The 19,203-nt window shown below is 37.2% G+C and overlaps 3 protein-coding genes across 3 annotated transcripts; 2 read left to right on the forward strand and 1 right to left on the reverse strand.

Annotated features, from left to right (window-relative positions):
• The first annotated feature begins 447 nt into the window (after window positions 1-447).
• LOC127645298 (ceroid-lipofuscinosis neuronal protein 6 homolog) lies at window positions 448-3,838 on the forward strand. Its single transcript, XM_052128873.1, has 7 exons — window positions 448-453; window positions 883-967; window positions 1,711-1,742; window positions 1,840-1,989; window positions 2,098-2,153; window positions 2,242-2,302; window positions 3,731-3,838. Exons 1-7 carry the CDS (start codon window positions 448-450, stop codon window positions 3,836-3,838), a joined length of 498 nt encoding a protein of 165 aa, XP_051984833.1.
• Window positions 3,839-3,976: 138 nt separating this feature from the next.
• Window positions 3,977-6,683, forward strand: LOC127645307 (calmodulin-like protein 4). The gene is made up of 5 exons (XM_052128884.1): window positions 3,977-3,994; window positions 4,504-4,534; window positions 4,830-4,970; window positions 6,095-6,283; window positions 6,586-6,683. The coding sequence occupies exons 1-5, from the start codon at window positions 3,977-3,979 to the stop codon at window positions 6,681-6,683; spliced, it is 477 nt and encodes a 158-aa protein (XP_051984844.1).
• Window positions 6,684-6,714: 31 nt separating this feature from the next.
• Window positions 6,715-10,777, reverse strand: LOC127650878 (testis-expressed protein 9-like). Its single transcript, XM_052136516.1, has 12 exons — window positions 10,741-10,777; window positions 10,228-10,352; window positions 9,973-10,036; window positions 9,709-9,788; window positions 9,538-9,586; window positions 9,386-9,450; window positions 9,092-9,258; window positions 8,856-8,938; window positions 8,592-8,765; window positions 7,769-7,903; window positions 7,169-7,303; window positions 6,715-7,057 (listed from the first exon to the last, which is right to left on the reverse strand). The coding sequence occupies exons 1-12, from the start codon at window positions 10,774-10,776 to the stop codon at window positions 6,971-6,973; spliced, it is 1,200 nt and encodes a 399-aa protein (XP_051992476.1). The 5' UTR covers window position 10,777; the 3' UTR covers window positions 6,715-6,970.
• Window positions 10,778-19,203: the final 8,426 nt, after the last annotated feature.

Consider the following 19,203-nt stretch of genomic DNA (forward strand, 5'->3'; position numbering starts at 1 on the left):
CCTTTTATCATTGCTTTCTGAGACCTCATGAAATAATTATTCCTGTGCCTCTGCTGAATCTCACAGTGATGCCATCCAGTGAGTCTGGAAGCCATCTGATTATTTTCTATTGTTTTTGAGACCTACAGTATGTGTTTTGAAGTTACATGCTTTTACGGGTCTTTGAGTGCGTTATATGTAGTTCCCTGTTGTATTTGCCATAGTTGCCCTTTTGGGTCTGCTGCTTTTGTCACCCTCTAAATCCAGTATATGTGTGTGTGTGTGTGTCACAAGATCCTGTTCTTATGTCAGCTTGTTTTAATAAATGGTATATTTATGCATATGATGATCAAATATATTGTATAAACTGTATATTGCAAGACTAATACCCCGCCATAAGAATTAATGCATTCAAGCACTGCTTAAATTATGTCTAGAGATTTGACAAGTGTCCTTTGAGTCCGGTACATGGCAGTATGGGCCTTCTGTGCGCAACAAATAGAAACCTAATAAATATGCTGTTGTACTCCGTTTCACTGTGCTGAACTGATACTGGACTTTAGGAGGCTAATTGTACATTTTAAACGAAGATGTGGTTTATGCCTTTTAAATTGTTAGGATTTGAAGGTGGTTTTTTTATTTGATCTGTGGCAGGGTGGAGGGCGGGGCCGGGTCGTGATCATACACACCCGGTCGCTTATCAGGCTAATCAAGCCTCCAAGAGGGATAAAGGCCGACTGCGGAGGATTGTGCGGGAGAGAGAGAGTTTACGGAGGTGTGTGTGGTTTTTGTTTATGTTTTCATAAAATTATTATTTATATTGACAAGCCGGTTCTCGCCTCCTCCTTGCCCATCTTAAGCCCCTTACAGATACCATACAACAATTGGATGTTCTTCATTTAGATCGTCCTGCCTCTGGAATGGTTTCCTCTGAACAAGCCCAGTGCTGGAGATTATTTTCACAGGGCATACAATGTTATTACTGAAGGTACAAACTAGTAATGAATGAAAAATATAAAAATAAGAGAAAGATAGAACTTTTTTTTGTGTGTATACAGTTGCAATCAAAATTATTCAACCCCCCTGACCAACAATACATTCTGATAATGTGAATTAAAACAAATCAACTAAAACCGCAGTATACAGTCAAAGTATGTTTTTAATACACATTTGAGTGATTTTGAGAACAAAGAGTTCAGTTTACCCAAATTCTAAAATGAAAAAGAACTAATTCTCTCAAATGTCAAAAATATTCAACCCCCAAAATCAATCATTTGTGGAGCATCCTTTACCCTTAATAACATCAAATAAATGTTTCAGGTAAGTGTTCTCAGGCTTCGAACACCCCTCTATTGGAATCGTTACACATTTATATTTTAAAAATGTATGATTGGTGCTGCCAACTTTTTCTATTGGATATTGAAGTGCCATAGAAATGTACTTTTAGCCATGGCCTTTCTTGTGTAATTAAATAATCTCCTCTATTAGCTTTGTTACATCTTATTTTTAATTGCATTTTATGCATAGAAATACATTTTTGCCATTGTAGAATGATGGCTTCATTTTGTTTTAAAACAATTACTTGTGTAGCCTTACATATTTGAGAAACAACTACATGCAATAGGAGTTGAATAATTATGCATGCTGTATTTAAAAATAAAGCCTGATATTTAGAAATATTAGGTTATATATTCACACTATGAATTTGAATATGTCACTCAACTGTTACAGATGTAATCTTTAAAAATTCTGGGTCATCAGAAGTGTGTGTGTGTGTGTGTGTGTGTGTGTGTGTGTGTGTGTGTGTGTGTGTGTGTGTGTGTGTGTGTGTGTGTGTGTGAAATGATTGATGTCTGTAAGCTGATTGAGAGCATCATCACTTTCGTCATGGAAGCCAGCATACACCTAGTGGGAGATTTGACTAACCATCGTCTCATCCTCAGTGGACACCAACTTCACCTTTCTGTTAGAGAGAATCCCATTATCAAGGATCTGAAGCCGACCTCACTGGTATTTAATTTACTGATTAACCACATTATGGACCCTGAAGAAACAAACTCCAAAGCATTTTAGAATATGCAGTTGTTTCAGTCATATAGAAATAATTAGTGTTTTCAGATTGATTCTTTTGAGCTTCTGTTTTACTATGATGAGCACTTAGGGTATAGCATTTGGTACTTATATGTTTCTCTATTTCCTCTCTTGCTATCACTCCCATTTCTATCTTGCTACAAGAATTTACGATACTCTCCCTCCTTATAGGTACCTGTATGTCCCATTCTTCCTCATCCTCCTCCTGTATTTCTCTGGCTGCTTTACACAAGTTAAATTTTTAAATTTCTATATTTTTGGTAATTAAGTAATTTGATTTCTTCTTATTCCTTACTATCATAATGTATTCACATGATTTTAAGTGAGCATGAAATAACTGTGAACAATTCACAGCCCATTTTCCTTCAATAATGTCATTTATTTCCAATGTGAAAAACAAGCAAGAAAGAATGGTAGGGTAGAACTAAATTTGATGTATTAGAAATGGATTTCTCTGTAAAAAGAGATATTTTACCCAAGATTGACCACTCGTATTAAAAATGAATGGAAGAAATTGGAACACCCAATATGGTGGATGTAGAAAGGGAAGTCCCGCCTTAAGCTCAAAGTATACTTAGATGCGAATGCTCGGTGTCTGTGGACAGTCTGTGAACACGAGTCTGTCAAATTATTCTCCATTTGACAGTGGGCGCATGCACAGGTGGTTGGTGCATGCATGCTACGACTGCTATAAGATACCAGACTATTTCTCTTCAGGCTCAAATGTGAGTGATGCCACCTTGTGGACCCACTAATTTGTGCAAATAGTTCTAGGCATATGCACATTCTGTGCATTCAAGGACAAGCCTTTAGAAAAATCTGCTATGCGCATTCAATGCTCAAGCACTCCGCTGATGATGAAAATTGAAAGTATACTTTGGGGCTTTACATGTAAAAGGGCCAGTCACCTTTAAGATAAAGACATTACCTGTCAGTCAACTCAAAAACATGCATGCACATTAGCTGAACCAGCCTACCAATAGCTTTTTTTGTGTGTGTGTGATCTGAGCTAAAGAAGCATAATTTATAAAAATGTTGTTAGATTTTACTACTGATTTGAAATAAGTTATTTGATCAAAATCTTGACGAACCATTTTTTAATATTTCTGTCTTTCCCCATTCAAGTAGCCCCTTGGAAAATACAGTAGCTTCCCAGGAGCGTACCAAAGATGGCCGCAGAGTGGGCTGACTTGCCTTGAAAACTCTTTGATATTACATACTAGAATGAAGCCAGGTGTTGGGGGAGAGGTTGGAAATATTAGCGCTTGGTGACACCAGCCAAAAATAAATTTGTTTAGAGGTGAAAACTTTGAATGAAATAGACAAATATTAGTTTTTCCCCCATTAGAATAATGTGCACCAATTAATCAATAAGACTAGGAATGTGTATTAAGAAAGTTTCTATGTTATTAGTTTTGTTGATTTGTTGTAATTGTAGTTACTGACAAATGGATCCTTTAAATCACAACACAATCCTTAGATTCAACAGTACATCAATCAAATAAATGTAAGTAAAACATTTTAAATGGTCTGATGTTCCAGGTATCTGATTACTGAGGGGCAGATCTTCATCCTGTATATCTTCACCTTTTGCCATGGTTGTCACGGTGAGGCAGATGGGTTTCATGTTAGACAGAAATGGCAGTTTCCTCTTCTATAGCTTTATCATTATGCTACTCTCAGATTAGATTTGCACAAAAAGTATCCTGGTATCATCTATGTTCCTGAGCCTTGGTCCTTTTACACCTTACACATCGAAGGAAGTTAAAACACAGCAAATTCTTTGACATAGATGTAAGCTAATTTTGAACCAAATTGAATTGGTAATGGCAACTTTACCAAAAAATATTGTTTTTCTTTGACCAAGTGTGTGGACATTGAGTAAAACTGAATGTATTGTAATTTAATGGTGAGAGACTGTATGGTTAGAGTGTTAGTCTGGAGTTGAATTCAGTTTAGTCTTCACAAAGTATACTGTACAATGTAATGTTTGTTTGTAATTGTGTTTTTCATTGCATTACAAAGACAGTTCACTGTGACTTATTGAAATATTGTTGCATTTATATACTTCCTACATCTTAATAAAGTTTAAACTTTCTTTACTTTTAAAGTTGACACGTTTTAAGTCACTGAAAATACTTTTATCTGAGAGCTCCAGTGTGAGTCATGAGCTGCACCTAATGTGGCAGACAGGATAATGCCATAGGTGGAATTTTATATCCAAGTTCGTATGACAACAAAGCTATCATATACGTTAACATTGCAGTGGACTTTAGTTCCTACAGATAATCCAGAAGAAGTGACTCTTTCCTTGAACACCTGAAACGTGTATAGAAATGGTAAGTTTGATGTTATTTTTCATTTCTACAAAATGTAATTCTCAGATTAGTTGATTCATTTTTCAACTAATCTGTTTTTAACCTTGCTTTACAGGCAAAATTCTTATCACAAACTCAGATTGATGGTGAGCTGTTATTCTGATATTATGTGCCATTTACATCTGTGCTATAAGATTTGTAATCCATGGACCTAGTCAAATAAGGCAAAAAGCACTGTTGTTATTTCCATTTCTAAAATTACATGAATGGTATGTGACTCATCGTCAATGATAAATAAAAATAGAACGTTACATTTTAGTAATGTCTTATATACTGTATTTAAATGTATAACTCTCATTTATTCAATTATGGTCTTTAAAACAGTCACTTGTTTGAGTGCATGTAACAAATTTACCAAATAATTTTCTTGTCCCCATGTAGAGTTCAAAGAATGTTTCTCCCTTTATGATAAGAAACGAAAGGGGAAGATTGATGCCAAAGACCTTATCACGGTTATGCGCTGCCTGGGTACAAGTCCAACTTATAGTGAAGTGGACAGACATCTACAAGTCCACAAAATAGGTAATATTTTGATAGACATCATAATAAACATAACAAAGAGTTATGAATATGAATTATCTACTACTGTAGGTCTGTACCAAACATTTTCCATTTCATGTCTTCCTGTGTGTGTCTCTTTCATACATTCTTATGTGCAGGGTTGGGAGGGTTACTTTCGAAATGTATTCAATTACAGATTACAGAATACATGCTGTAAAATGTAATTTGTAACGTATTCCTTTAGATTACTCAAGGTCAGTATTCCAAATACTTTGGATTACTTCTTCAGCACTGGTAGATTTTTTAATTGTTTTGACTATAAAAACTGCCAGTACTGTAAGACAAAATACACATGTTAAAAATACATTCTCTGAAAAACCTAAATATCTAATGCAATGTTATTTCTAAAACAATATTAATCTAATTGATCTTGTTTTAATGATTTTTAGATATTTTTACAGGAAAACAATAAAAACATGTTTTATCAAGAAAATGATTTTTGCCCTAATATCAAAGGTTTTACTAGAAAAAAGAAATTATGTTCCAACGTGAATTTTCTTGATAAATATGATCATGCATGTAAAATAGCTAGAAATATCATTTTATCTTAGCGTAAAGCTGACAATTTACACAAGGTTTATTTCTATTTCTTCTGCTCCAAACTTACTCCAAACATACTTCTCCGTCTGCTCGTATAAATGTAACACATCATAAGAAAGTGTTTCAACACTGTTCAAATGCACTTTGGATCTCATCATTTATATGTATAAATGTTTCCATCTAAAAGGACTAAATATTAAATGAAATAAAAGACAATAAAATGCAACGTAATCTCTTCAGTAATCAAAATACTTTTTGAATGTAACTGTATTCTAATTACCAATTATTTAAATTGTAACTTTAATGGAACACAGTTACTTATATTTTGTATTTTAAATACATATTCCTGTTACTTGTATTTCGTTACTCCTCAACCCTTGTTATTTGCCACCTGTGGCTAATAGGGATGTACTGTATATTGGACTAGTGCTGTTTGGAAAACAAAAATTCTTGAGAAATAATATCTACAATTGTGTTGTCTGAATGTATTCTTTGCATTGTTTAATGTTAGTTGACACATCTTATATGCTGTATCCTCAACATAGATAAGACAGGGGAGCTGGACTTTTCCACCTTTCTAACCATGATTCACAGACAGATGCAGCAGGAGGATTCTAAGACTGAAATTCTGCAGGCTATGCGTATGACAGACAAACACAAGAAGGGTTACATTCTGGACTATGAGCTGCGGGCCAAACTCACTGGCCTGGGAGAAAAGCTCACTGATAAAGAGGGTATTAAAATTTAGCTTCTGGTCTTATGCTGATATATTCATAGATTAGCACCTGTGACATCAAATTAGGCATCTGTGTTTAAAATGTCAGGATCAGGACTGATTTGATTAAACATTTTCACATTTTTACAGATGAAACCTTTTCATGGGGGCAGGGAGTGTATTTTCAGTGTTTAATGTATTTTAAAATGTTTGTATTTAGAACCAAATTTTCTGTTTTGTATAAATATACAGTAAACCCTATAAGGCAGAATGAATTGTGTTTTATAACTGTTATTTTTGTGTTTTTGCATTATTTTCCAGTTGATGATCTTTTTAAGGAGGCTAATGTCGGGCCTGATGGACGTATTCATTATGAGGAGTTCACCAGAATGGTCACACTTCCTACAGTGGACTACTAATGAACAAGTATCTGTAAACGAGTGGGTTGGAATCTTATCCTGAGTAATGCAATTATTTTCTGGCAAGAGTGGGATTTTTCTGTTCTGTGTATACATTGTATATAAAAATAACGATTAAATGATAAAACTCAATTTCAGTGTATTTTGAAATATATTTGTAACTTACTATTTACCACTAGATGGCAATCATGATGTAGTCTGAACATGTGACAGATCAACCTGTGAATGAGCTCTTAACACATAGTTCTCTATTTTTAAATGTTGTACAAGCTATACAATATAGAAACCTATAAGACACTGTTATTTCCCCAATCCAAAGCTTTCATAAACTCCTCTTCGGTGAAGGACAACATCTTGGCCGCTTCAAAATGCATCTGTTAAAATAGTAATGGCACAAACATGTGCAGTTGATTAGGTATGATATTGCAGTAATTTAAAATCACATTTTAGAGTCATTGTTAAGAGATTTTTTTATTTGTATTTACCTTCTGTCTTTTTAAAATATCTATTAGCTTAAGTTGCTTCTTAAAACCTGTGATGAGCTCAGCCTTTTGTCTTTCCAGTTTTCTGTTCTCAGCTTGTAAGCTTTCAATCCTTTGCTGCTCCTGACTGGTTGAATCCTTAAGGTAAAAAGAAAAAGATGAGGCCAAACAAAAATTACATTATCAATATGAAATACTTCTGAAAGTCAGATATTTGTTGTCATAACTTAGTCTCGAAAATACTTAATACATTTAATTTATTCTTGAACAAGTTCACCTATAAGATGAAAAACATTTTTTATGTCTAACATTTTAATTACAGTTTATCTGTCATATTATGCCAATGCACTGAGCAGCAGAACAAAATAATATTGTTGTTTTACCACATACAGATAGCAGTGATTTAGGCTTATTTCAAAGTAAAGAGAATTGCACCAATTATGCAACTATTACATCACAATATAGGTTGCACATTCCAGCAAGAAGAGTTGCAGCACAACAAAGTTTACTCAAGGTTTTGTGACACATAAAAAGATTCTGTAATACATGGATGGATGGAATCACTTGCTGTATGCAGCAAAGGTTTATTCAAGCTCACATTACCTTACTGCTCTGTTTGAGTTTGTTAAGTTGAGCTTTGGTCTTCTCAACCTCCTCCAGAGCTCTATTCAACCGCACCTCTGTAGCACTGTGGGTGCTGACTGCCTGCTTATGGGTCCTCTTCATGCCTTCCAACTCCTAAGATGTACAAAGGTCGCCAATTACGTCCGCAGGAAATTGGGATTTGTCAGAAGAATACTGCACAGAAAATAATTCTGTGCAAAATGTTTGCATATTGCAGATGACCAAACGAAGGTGTATTTGTTTAAATGGTTGGATTGTGACTAGGGGTTGAAATTTTTTCACTCCGCCCAAACATCGCTTACATGTAATAAGTGTAGTATGAAATAAGAAGACAGTGAATGTGTTTTTGTTACATGATATGGCCCATTCTGATATGACATTTTGTCTGACTATGCTATTCTTTATACTTATTCAGTTTCCATGTCCCTGCATTAAGGGAAAGATCTTTGAGTTCCAAAGATATCTATCCCAGAAGGCCAAGTGCAGTGTGATCTGCTCTCTGAGCAGCTGTGGCATAGTCTCATTTTACACACTGAGGACAAATCAGGTTAAAGGGCTCATGCCAGGGATTCCAGAACTCTGGATCCTGGCACATTTCTAATTAACAGGAAACTGTGGAACAGGAAACAGGTCGAGATGCATTGAGGTTAAAAAAATTACAACCATTACTGATACCCATTCTGGCTACCTTGCAGTTGATATTGGGTTAAGGGTTCACATTGTAGGGTAAATACTTTAATTGATTGTGTTTCAGTAGATTGTGGTGATTATTTTGATTCAAATTTGCCAACAACTCAACTACCTTCTGTAGTGCTGCCACTTGCTGTTGCAGACCCTCACACTTTCTCTTGGATTCTTCACCGAAAGCCCTTTGCTTCTCAATCTGAGTCTGCTGGACATTTGTGGTCCTCTGCAGTCTTATCCGTTCCTCCTCCATGTCCTTCAGTTTGCTGTTTAAAGTACTGTTTTCATCATCCTTCAAGACAAATGTTAAAAGATTTTGAAATGAGTATATTGACCTGACTGAATAGATTAACCAACCTTTAAAATATCTCAAACTTCTTACCTTCTTGTTGCATTCAAATGACAGCCTGTTTAATTCCTCCTGCATTACTCGAAGTTTAGCCTTCAAAAACCTAATTTGAGCCTCTAGAAACATGAAATTATAATGTTTATGAGTGATGCTTTAATAATTGTGAGATTACAATGGTGACATGGCTAAATAATATGTAATCCACGATGCAAATAGGATAATGGCATTATAGCACCAATATTTTAATGTAGTAGGACTCTTTAACCTACCTGCACCCATTTCATCCCCAGCACTTGGCATAATGTCGTCCTGCAAGTCTTCATCTGTAACATCATCACTCATTTTGTCCTCAATTATGCTAATTGTCTTAGCTAGTGAGAAATCCCCAAAGTCTTCAGGAATGGCAACATCATCAACCACAGTCTGTGATGCTTTTCTACAAAAAGAAAAAACTGTTGACTCACTATCCAAACATTTTTGACAGAAAAAAGCAAAACTCAAAGCCAACTCAAAATATACATTGCATAAATATTTGACTAAAAGATTAAATCGAATACACTTACTGAATATTCTTCTTGCTTCCTGATCCTGGCTTGTTTGGCTTTGCAGAGGTCTTACTTCTCATTGCCTACATAACAAAACAAAAATGGGTTCCTGTAACTAATGGGTCGAATCCACATTTGCACTTACTGATTTTTGTTGGTGTGACATGTACCTTTGTGGTAGGCTGCTTTGAAGGGTGTTCTTGTTTTAGATCTACCTTCCTAATAAGACAGACATAAAGTTAGGCTGGCAGACAGCAAGTGATGTCCGTTTTGCTTGTGTTTTAAAAACTCTTCAAGTCAATAAAAAAGGCTATGTGATTCAACTTGTAAGAATCCCTTACCCTGAAACCACAAAATCACATTCAATGTCAGTGCAGAAGTGGGAAGAGATTGGCTTTGAGAGCACCTCATTTTGTTCCCTCTGAAAACCATTGTCAAAAACACAGTGTCAGTACATGGGTTTATTGGAACATCACACAGTAAGACAAACTATGCACACAAAACAAAGGTACCATACATGTTTCTCTCTTTCTGAGATTTCTTTTTAAATTCATTTATTGTTTTTTTTTTTTGGTTCACATTGATCTTGTTTTCTGGAGTCTTACCATTACTTTTTCTGCTTGCCGCACAAGTTCTGCTGTTTTTGCCTCTAGCTCTGCATTGAGACGCCTAAAGAATATCACAGTTGCAATCAGTTATATATTATTCTTTGTAAAAAAATAACTGTATTGATATATTATATCTCACTAAAATCCTTTTAGTCAGCGACTTGTTATGCAGTCACTGGGTACAAGTTTGAAGTTAAGTACTAATCAGCTTAATGATACTTATGTGCATATTAGGAATAAACCCATGCATACTTGTATTCCTCTTCTTTGGCTAAGAGGTCCACTTGAGGTGGTTTCTTTGAAGGGGCAGAGGAAGGCCTGTTCTGAGATCTGGGTCTGCAGGGCCTTACTGAACCTGCTGTTTGAGGCTTTTTAAACTTAAAAAGAAAAGAGTATCCTTGTTGGTAATGTATAGTAATATAGTGACTACATGGTAGTAATATATTACTACAACTGTACAGAAATATACAGTAGTTACATTATTTTAATAGTGAATCTGTCTCTGTCATCAGAATGTATCATTGTAATTAATTTGTTAATTTAAAGCACTTTTAATTTAATGCTCTATGTCTATCAGCTAACAGCATTCATCCTTTGGACTCCAGAAAATGGTGTTTGATTACGATCGAAATGTAAAAGAACTGTATATTGAGATTTAACATAAACGAGTTGATTTAACAATAAAATATGTACTTTGTAGATGTTTATTAAAAAAATAGGGCATAATCAGAAAATAATATTCACAGTTTTTGTTGTTAAACTTACGATGGACATCGCGGGTCTGTGTGTGCTGTCAGCCATGTTTCTGAGGGAATAAGAGACGCCGTTGCTATGCAACATTGCCTAACTTCCCTTTGTTCGTCGGTCCAAACATACAGAAAAGGGCACAGCTACGGAATTCACGAAAATGTTCTTAAGAAGAAAATTAAGAAAGTTCTTAGGATAAATTAGAAGAAGTTCATAAGTACGTTCCTAAGTGCAATTCTTGAAAAATTCTTATGAATTTCTCAAATATTATCTTAAGAACATCTTAATTTTTGTATTAAGAATAAAAAGACAGACTTTGACATTGTCTGATCAGCCTGCTCATGAGCTTGCCTTGTCTAATATCCTGCAACAAATTGAATACTTTATCACTTTGAAATCGTTTTATGTTAAGTGCGTGAGATGTGTTATTTAACGACATTAACAGTCACAGGAAATTTTTCTTATAAGGTGACTGACAACAAGCGTTTGAAATGGGTACTGCAGACCAAATTCAAAATATTGGAGAGTTGCCTGCCCCGCCAGACTCGACGCTCATGCGGGTTGCCAGCATGTGGACAAGCAAATTAGCAAACTTAGCATCCGTTTTAAAGGATTTATGGGATTTAAGCTGTCTCCATCTTCCAAAGGAATCTCCAATATTTGTCCTTGTTTTACAACACCTCTGGTCATGGTGGTTATTAGATGGATGGCGAGGCTTTTTAGGTCAGGTGGAATCTGATATCTCTGATCCAGTTCATTCGCTGGCTTCAATGGCTGCAGCACGCAGTGTAGTTTGCCTTCAAACTTGTTCAAATCTGGCAACCCGGCGGTGTCGAAATATTATTGGTGAGTGGACAGTGGGCATAAACAGAAATTCCGGCCCGGAATGGAAACTTCGATGTAAAAATATACTGGCTGTAGCATTGTTATCGGAGAAGTCAGTATTTCTACTTAGTGTGTTTCCTAATTCTCTAATGACATATTGTGGTAATTTTATGATTTAGTACAGTAAAAATATTACTTATAGCATCTTTAACTTTTAATTTGACATGGAGGAAAAGAAAAGACAAAATCTAAGTTCTTGTTTGAGGAAATTACTGTAAGGAAAAAGTTCTCCCTGGGAAGCTTGATAATAATATCGGAAAGTACAAGGCGGGTAAATGAGAAAAGGTGGCGGAGACATTCTGAACTCCGATAGGGATGTGGATGGGGGGTGAAAAAGAAAGTCTCAGCTATCTAATGTTATAATTATTATGTTTCTATGAACTCTAAATATTACGTCGAGTGAGCGCTATAGCTCATCCATTAGCATGATTGTTCACCACATTAAGAAGCTTCAAAACAACATTTATTGTTTGAATTTGGTGATCACATTTATATGGTTTACAAGCTGAAAATAAAAATATTAAACACAAAACAGTCAAAACGTTTTTTGGTCTAAAATCACATGTCTAAACAGCCCACTGCGACTTGAGACTCAACATGAAAAAACCCAGTAAATTAATTTAAGTAACTTTAATATTTTATTTATGACAATATTCAAGATTTTATTTTATTTTTTTCAAGAATTTGAATGCTGCTTTTTTCTTAAGAACAATGATAAGGAAAACATAAGAACCTAAGAAGTTTTTTGGGAATACAACATTTTGTTAACTGTTTTCTTAAGTTAGAAATTAAGAAGAAAATGTTAGTTAAGAAGAAATTTATTCTTAAGAATATTTCGTGAATCTGGCTCCTGATATAGCCATATAGACCGCGTTGCCTTTGGGAGTATAGTCAAGTGGTTTTTATTGTCGTTCAACCATATACAGTTAGTACAGTACACAGTGAAACAAGACAACGTTCCTCCAGGACCATGGTGCTACATAAAACAACATAGGACAAACACAGAACCACATGAGACTACGCATAATAAATAACATACCTGTATAAAATGCACATGCAAACATACTATGAGATAGTGTTCTATGCACATAGCCATTATTGAGGTAGCAGCCAGGTATAAAGTGACATACTTTGTATACTTTTCTGACCATGAAATAATAGGAACACGTTCGACGCATGCGCACTACATCTGCTTTGTGACACTAGCTGTGTCTCGTTATGAAGGCTGCGTGATAGCTAGGACGTGTTCTTTGAAGGCTGCAGTATACAGAGCGTCCTCCTTTAAACAATCTTCATTTAAACGAGATGGCCTTTGTAGGATAAATGGAAACTGAACATAACATGGCTGCTATAATAGCACACCACTCTTTAACAAGCGTGAGCGCTTTGAGTGACAAGGGAACAAAGTCCCTTTGGAAGAGAATGTATGAGGTAAATTTTAGGGCGATGAGTGGAAGACTGCTTTTAACACTCCTAGGGGCACTTTGAGTATCTGGTGATGCCTTTTGGCTTAGCCAACGCCCCCGCAGTCTTCCAGGCATTAGTCAATGACATGCTGAGAAACATTATTGATCGGTTAATTTTTATCTACCTGCATGACATTCTGATTTTTTTCTCATTCTCTCCAGGAACATGTTCAGCACATCAGACGAGTGGTCCAACGGCTGCTAGAGAATGGTCTTTTTTTCAAGGCTGAGAAGTGCGTGTTCCACGCTCGATCGGTAACCTTTCTAGGATTCATCGTGTCACGGGAGGGGATTCAGGTAGACCCAGCAAAGATTAAGGCTGTGGTAGATTGGCCGACCCTGGATTCTCGCAAGGCCCTAGAGATTCTAGGGTTTTGCCAATTTTTAGTGGCATTTTATTCGCAGCTACAGCCAATAGCTCCACCAAGACTGAGTTTTGCTGGTCAAGGGAGGCTGACCTGGCTTTCTCCAAACTCAAGGGCCGCTTTGTTTTGGCCTCCATTCTTGTTTCCCCTGACCCATCTCGTCAGTTTATTGTGGAGGTAGATGCATCAGACATGGGGTAAGTGCGGTATTCTCCCAACGGATTCCTCCTGATGAGAAAATGCATCCGTGGGCCTTTTTCTCCCATCGTTTGTCTCCTACCAAATGTAATTATGACACTGGTAATCGTGAGTTGCTGGCAATCAAATTAGCCTTGGAGGAGTGGTGCCATTGGTTAGAGGGGTCTGGGGTACCTTCCATTGTCTGGACTAATCATAAAAATCTTGAGTACATTTGCTCCGTTTATACGTCCAAACTCCAGGCAAGCCCGGTGGGCTCTTCATGTGGTCGCTTTAATTTTTCCATCTCTTACCGTCCTGGTTCCAAAAACATAAAACCAGATTTCTTGTCTTGTATTTTTGATTATTCCAAGCGACCGATCTCTCTGGAATCTATCGTCCCTACCAAGTTGGTAGTGGCGGCAGAGTCCTGGGACACTGAGTCGAAGGTCCGCACGGCCTTACAAGGGGTAATGCCCCTGCTTAAAATCCCCACTGGGCCGTTTGTATGTGCCGGAGTCTGTCCATCCAGACGTTATACGTTGATGTCATTCCTCCAAAGTAGCCTGTCACCCTGGAGTTGGGCGCGCCGTGGCTCTGGTCAGACAGACATTTTGGTGGTCATGCATGGCCCATGATGTTCGTCAGTTTGTGATCGCCTGTTTGGACTGTGCTTGTTCTAAGACTTCCAGTTTGCCCCCAGTGGGACTTCTTCAGCTGCTGTCGGTGCCTTCGAGACCCTGGTCCCATATTGCCCTCGATTTTGTTACTGCCCACCCTCCCTCCCAGAGAATTACAGTTATTTTGACCTTAGTGGACTGGTTCTCAGAGGCAGCACATTTAATTCTTCTACCTAAATTACCTTCTGCTAGAGAGACAGCGAATGCTGTCGTTGACCACGTCTTTCGAATTCATGGCCTTCCGATAGACATGGTCTCCAACAGGGGGCCCAATTTGTTAAAAATTTTGGAAGGAATTTTGTAGATTACTGGGGGCCACTGTCAGTCTTACATCTGGGTTCCATCCTCAGAGCAATGGGCAGGCTGAGCGAGCTAATCAGGACATGGAGAGAACTTTACGGTGTTTGGCTTCCAACAATCCCTCTTCTTGGAGTCAGCAACTTGCGTGGGTTGAGTATGCACACAACTCTTTACCAGTTTCATCCATAAGCCTAGTTTGGGTTACCAGCCACCTCTATTTCCAGTACTGGAACCCAAAGTCATGGTCCCCTCTGTCCATTTGTTTAATCAGAGGTGACGTCGCACCTTGAAGAGAGCCAGACAGATTCTCATCCAGGTGGGACGCCGCATTAAGGCCCAAGCCTATCGCCACCAGTCTAAGCCTCCCGTCTTCATTGTAGATCAAAAGCTGTGGCTTTCTTCTAAGGATATTCCTTTGCATATTTATAATCCGCCCATTCCTGTTACTCCACCGGCATGTCTCGTAGATGGAGAACCCGCTTATTCGGTCAAGCGTATTCTGGATTCCATGCGGAGGGGGCGCGGGTTCCAGTATTTGGTGGACTGGGAAGGTTACGGTCCAGAGGAGAGATGTTGGGTCCTTGCACGGGACATACTTGATCATTCCCTCATTGATAGTTTCCACCAATGCCAGGTCAATGGCCCTGAGTGTGCCAGGGGGTGCATGTAGGGAGGGGGTACTGTCATTGGATTTTTCATCCCCAGTTTGTTTTGTGTGTCTTCCCTCATGTTTGTTTGCGGGTCTGACGTTAATTATGCGGAGGCATTGCACAGCAACGCTTATTACCAGCTGCTGCCTGATTAACGCGACACCTGGACGCTATCACCTTTCCCCTTTATAAGCAGCCTTTTGTGTGAGTTGTGTTTGTCGGATCGTTCTCGTGTGTTGTGCTTTGTCTCTCTCATGCTCACACTCTTCTTGTTTTTAGTTGGATTTACCTTAACCTTTTTTCCTGTGCTCCAGTCATATCTCTCTCTCAGTACCCTCTGCATTTGCTCATCTCTGTCTTCATCATCCCACCTCACTGCAGTCATTGCCTTCCAAGCTTTGTCATCATTTTCATCATCATTGCCTTTTGGATTTGCTGTTGGATTGTATGCTGTGTTTAACCGCTCTATATTCCGTTAAATATAATTTGAACTGTTACCTGCATTTGGGTCCTCTATTTATCATTGCAATAATACTTATATTTATATATATTTATACGTATTTTATACTCTGCACCCATCTAGGTACTTCAACTTGGGAATGAACATAATTTGTGTGTGAACATCCTATTTATGAGCAAATTGGCAAAATTATTTTTAGACAAATTATGTTAATTTCCATTGAAGCAAAGAATGGTGGGTTGTGAATGCCCACGAAGGATACACCTCATGCATCCTCCAAATTCCTGTGAAAGAAGATCGCATTCGAAAGCTGCTTTCTGAGTGTCCTACGCGGCCGACAAATGCGACCTCCTGAGGACGCAGCCTTTGAAACAAGACACAGCCTCTTTTAGTACAGTCAATGGCCAGCGCATGCGCTGACAGTGCGCACAGCCGAGGACCATGTGCGCGAGTCAAGAAAATCTAGGTGGCGTACAGCTGTGCTGATGACACGCAGAGCAACGTGCACACCTGAAGTATACTTTGGCCTTTTTACCTTTCCCTAACTTTAACCGTGAAGTGGAAGTGACACCCCCAGGGGTGGTTATATTGATATAGTGTGGATACCAGGGGGAATAGTTATAGGGCACAATTTGTCAACTTATGCAAATACGATGCAAATTTTAGATAATGCTTATTCAACATATTCTTCAGAAAAGGGTCCATTTCAATCACATTTGACATTTTATTACATATCAAGTATCCTATAAAAAAATGAATCTCCATTGTGATTGGAAAAGTCAGTGTCCATTAAGAAAAACAATGTGTGAAATGGGGACCTTAAATGCAATGATCTCATGGAACATTAGTGACAAACAGGTGTTTAGGAAAGTCCTGTAGTAGTTTTATTTGCTATTTAGTGTTTTGGGAGAAAGTAAAATCAAAAGAGCCTTTTACCCCATGGAGCCTTTAGCCAGAGGCGGCGGCAGCCGATTTTGCCGGGGTTTCAGCCCCGAATGTTTTGAGTGTAGCCCCGAATGTATTTTGAAAAGTTGACTGACAAATATGAAACCGGACAATAGCCTATGTAAACCTCCGAAATCATAAGTTGCCTTATTTCATTGTGCTTTGGCTTTGCACATACCGCATACAGCCTGTAAAAATAGACATAGGCATAATCTAGCCTATAGAATAAGTTCCTTTGCTGTCGGTAGCCTATGGGCGACTCTGTTTCTTCCTCTCTGTTGAATATGCAGCAGGTAGGGGAGGAGCTGACATCAACTTACTTTACTTAGTGGCGAGTTAACAGCAGTTAGCAGGAAAGACAGCAAAAATGAAGCAAATGAGGCTTCTAAAATTTCCGAAAGAAGTCAGTGGGTAAGAATTTGCATTTGTTTTTGTCCTTAAAGTCTAAAGATCATCATCTGGCTGGCATTCACCGACAGTAGGCTAAACCTCAAGACATCTGCTACTGACTAACATCACATGATGTAACCTCTAGCCTCGTGGTTAGCGCATCTCACGCTGGAGACCGCGGTTCGAGTCCAGTTTGGAGCATAATTTTCTTGTTTATCAGGTGTTATTTTCTCTAAGGATAACCAATAAGCATTAGCATAAAATGTATGTGTGACTTGTTTTGTGATATTAGTTTGTTGTAAATATACACTTTGAGGGTAGCAAAGATGTGCCAGAATCAGGCATGGAAACTGGTAACAATTAATCAGTCACTTTACTTTAGAGAAAGTTAAAAGTGAAACATTGTTTATCCCAATGATCCTAATGAAAGGATTTTGACAGATGAACATGGAGAATTATATACAATTCGATGCCATGGTGTGTCAATGAACTTAGACTAAAGTCATTCATGTATTGCTTTAACTTAGGATCACATCATTTTGACTATTTATGTAAAAAAAATTAAATTATTTATATAAAAAAAAATTTTTTACTTCACTTTACTCACTATAATATAACTATTTTGTGATGACTTTATTGTAATGTACATGAAAATTCAAGAATCATGATAGATCTTAGGGCAATCCCACTGATCTGCTCTTGCCAATACATTTTCTTCAATAGTATTGGTCCATACTTTGAAATATGTAGCACTTGATGAATTAGTTGTTTGAAGCTGATTTGCAATAAGTTATGTGCTGTATCTGTTCTTTTGCATCACAGATGATTCAGGGAGGAGAGAGGATGTTGAGGATAGTACTAGAGTGGAAGATTTAGGAACTGTAGAAACAGGCCCAGCAAGAGCAGAACTCAAAGAATACCCTCTTACCAGCTTTGAACTACAGAGAAGTGGTTGCTAGTGTGAAAATAAAATGGTCTGGGCTAAGCCCCGGATGTCCTTCAATGCTGGAAACGCCTCTGCCTTTAGCCCTGTTGTACCCTAACAAATAAAACCTTATTGTAAAATGCTACCCATAAATATTTTCAGATTTCAAATTATTCTCTCAATCGTTTCAGCATTTTCTTGTTTGAAATTGAACATGTGGAGTCATAACTATATTAAAACAGAAATGCCTAAAGCATTTGTGTATTATTATTATTATTATATTTTTTTTTAAATACAAAACTTACTTTTTTAATATAGAAATAAAACATTCCAGGAGGGTTTCAAAAAATATCTTATATTATCTTCTAAGTAGTATTTTAGTTATTTAAAGAGTTTAAAAATAGTTCAACTTCTTTCCTAAAAATTTAAAAAGCAGCCTTTTACACTTAAGAATATAAATATATTTTGAAAGACTTATAAATTAATAGTAAAACATTATATAAAAAGAGTCTCATTTAAAAGATTCTCCAAAAAATACAAGTTTTTGTATTGTACAAACTTTGGGGATGTGCTATGTTCCTTTTGACAAAAGAAAGGTCCATTCATAATAACACTTTACAGTATAACGAGTTCAAAAACAGGTTTCATTTAAGTGATGACAAAAGGAACAACTGGGTGAAATACTGCCATTAAACTTTGCTAGTTTGTAATTTACTGGGAAACAATTGTGAATCAGAGAGACTTCATTTACTTTGTTGGACAGAAGAATTATTTTCTCTCTAATCAGAATTCTTTCCATACTATACCACTGAATCTTATTCCAAATTCTTATACAAGCAAGTATTATGTATAAAATTGTACACATAGGGTTAACACTTTTAACACATTGTCCATTCCATCCAATCCAGTATCCCAATTTAAAAACATTATAGTCATAACCTAATATATATATTTATATATATATATATTGAAAGAAAAAATAGCAGAGATACTTCTGTCCAAAAGTCATTTATAAAATCACAGTCAACAAACGAGCTACAGTGTCTAGATTCGAAATACAGCCTGTACACAGACACGAGTGACGATGGCAAACTCTTTGCACGGTTGCAGCTCCCTCGTGTGCTTTTCCGCTGATGGCACAGTGCGCATGCGCAGTCCTATGAGCTTCCCCAGCTGTCGACAGAGAGCTAGTAGATAGTGTCTGAACCTGCTGCAGCTCCAAGTGTTGCCCTGCGCCA

This window comes from Xyrauchen texanus, chromosome 1, assembly GCF_025860055.1.
Source record: "Xyrauchen texanus isolate HMW12.3.18 chromosome 1, RBS_HiC_50CHRs, whole genome shotgun sequence".
Lineage (NCBI taxonomy): Eukaryota > Metazoa > Chordata > Actinopteri > Cypriniformes > Catostomidae > Xyrauchen > Xyrauchen texanus.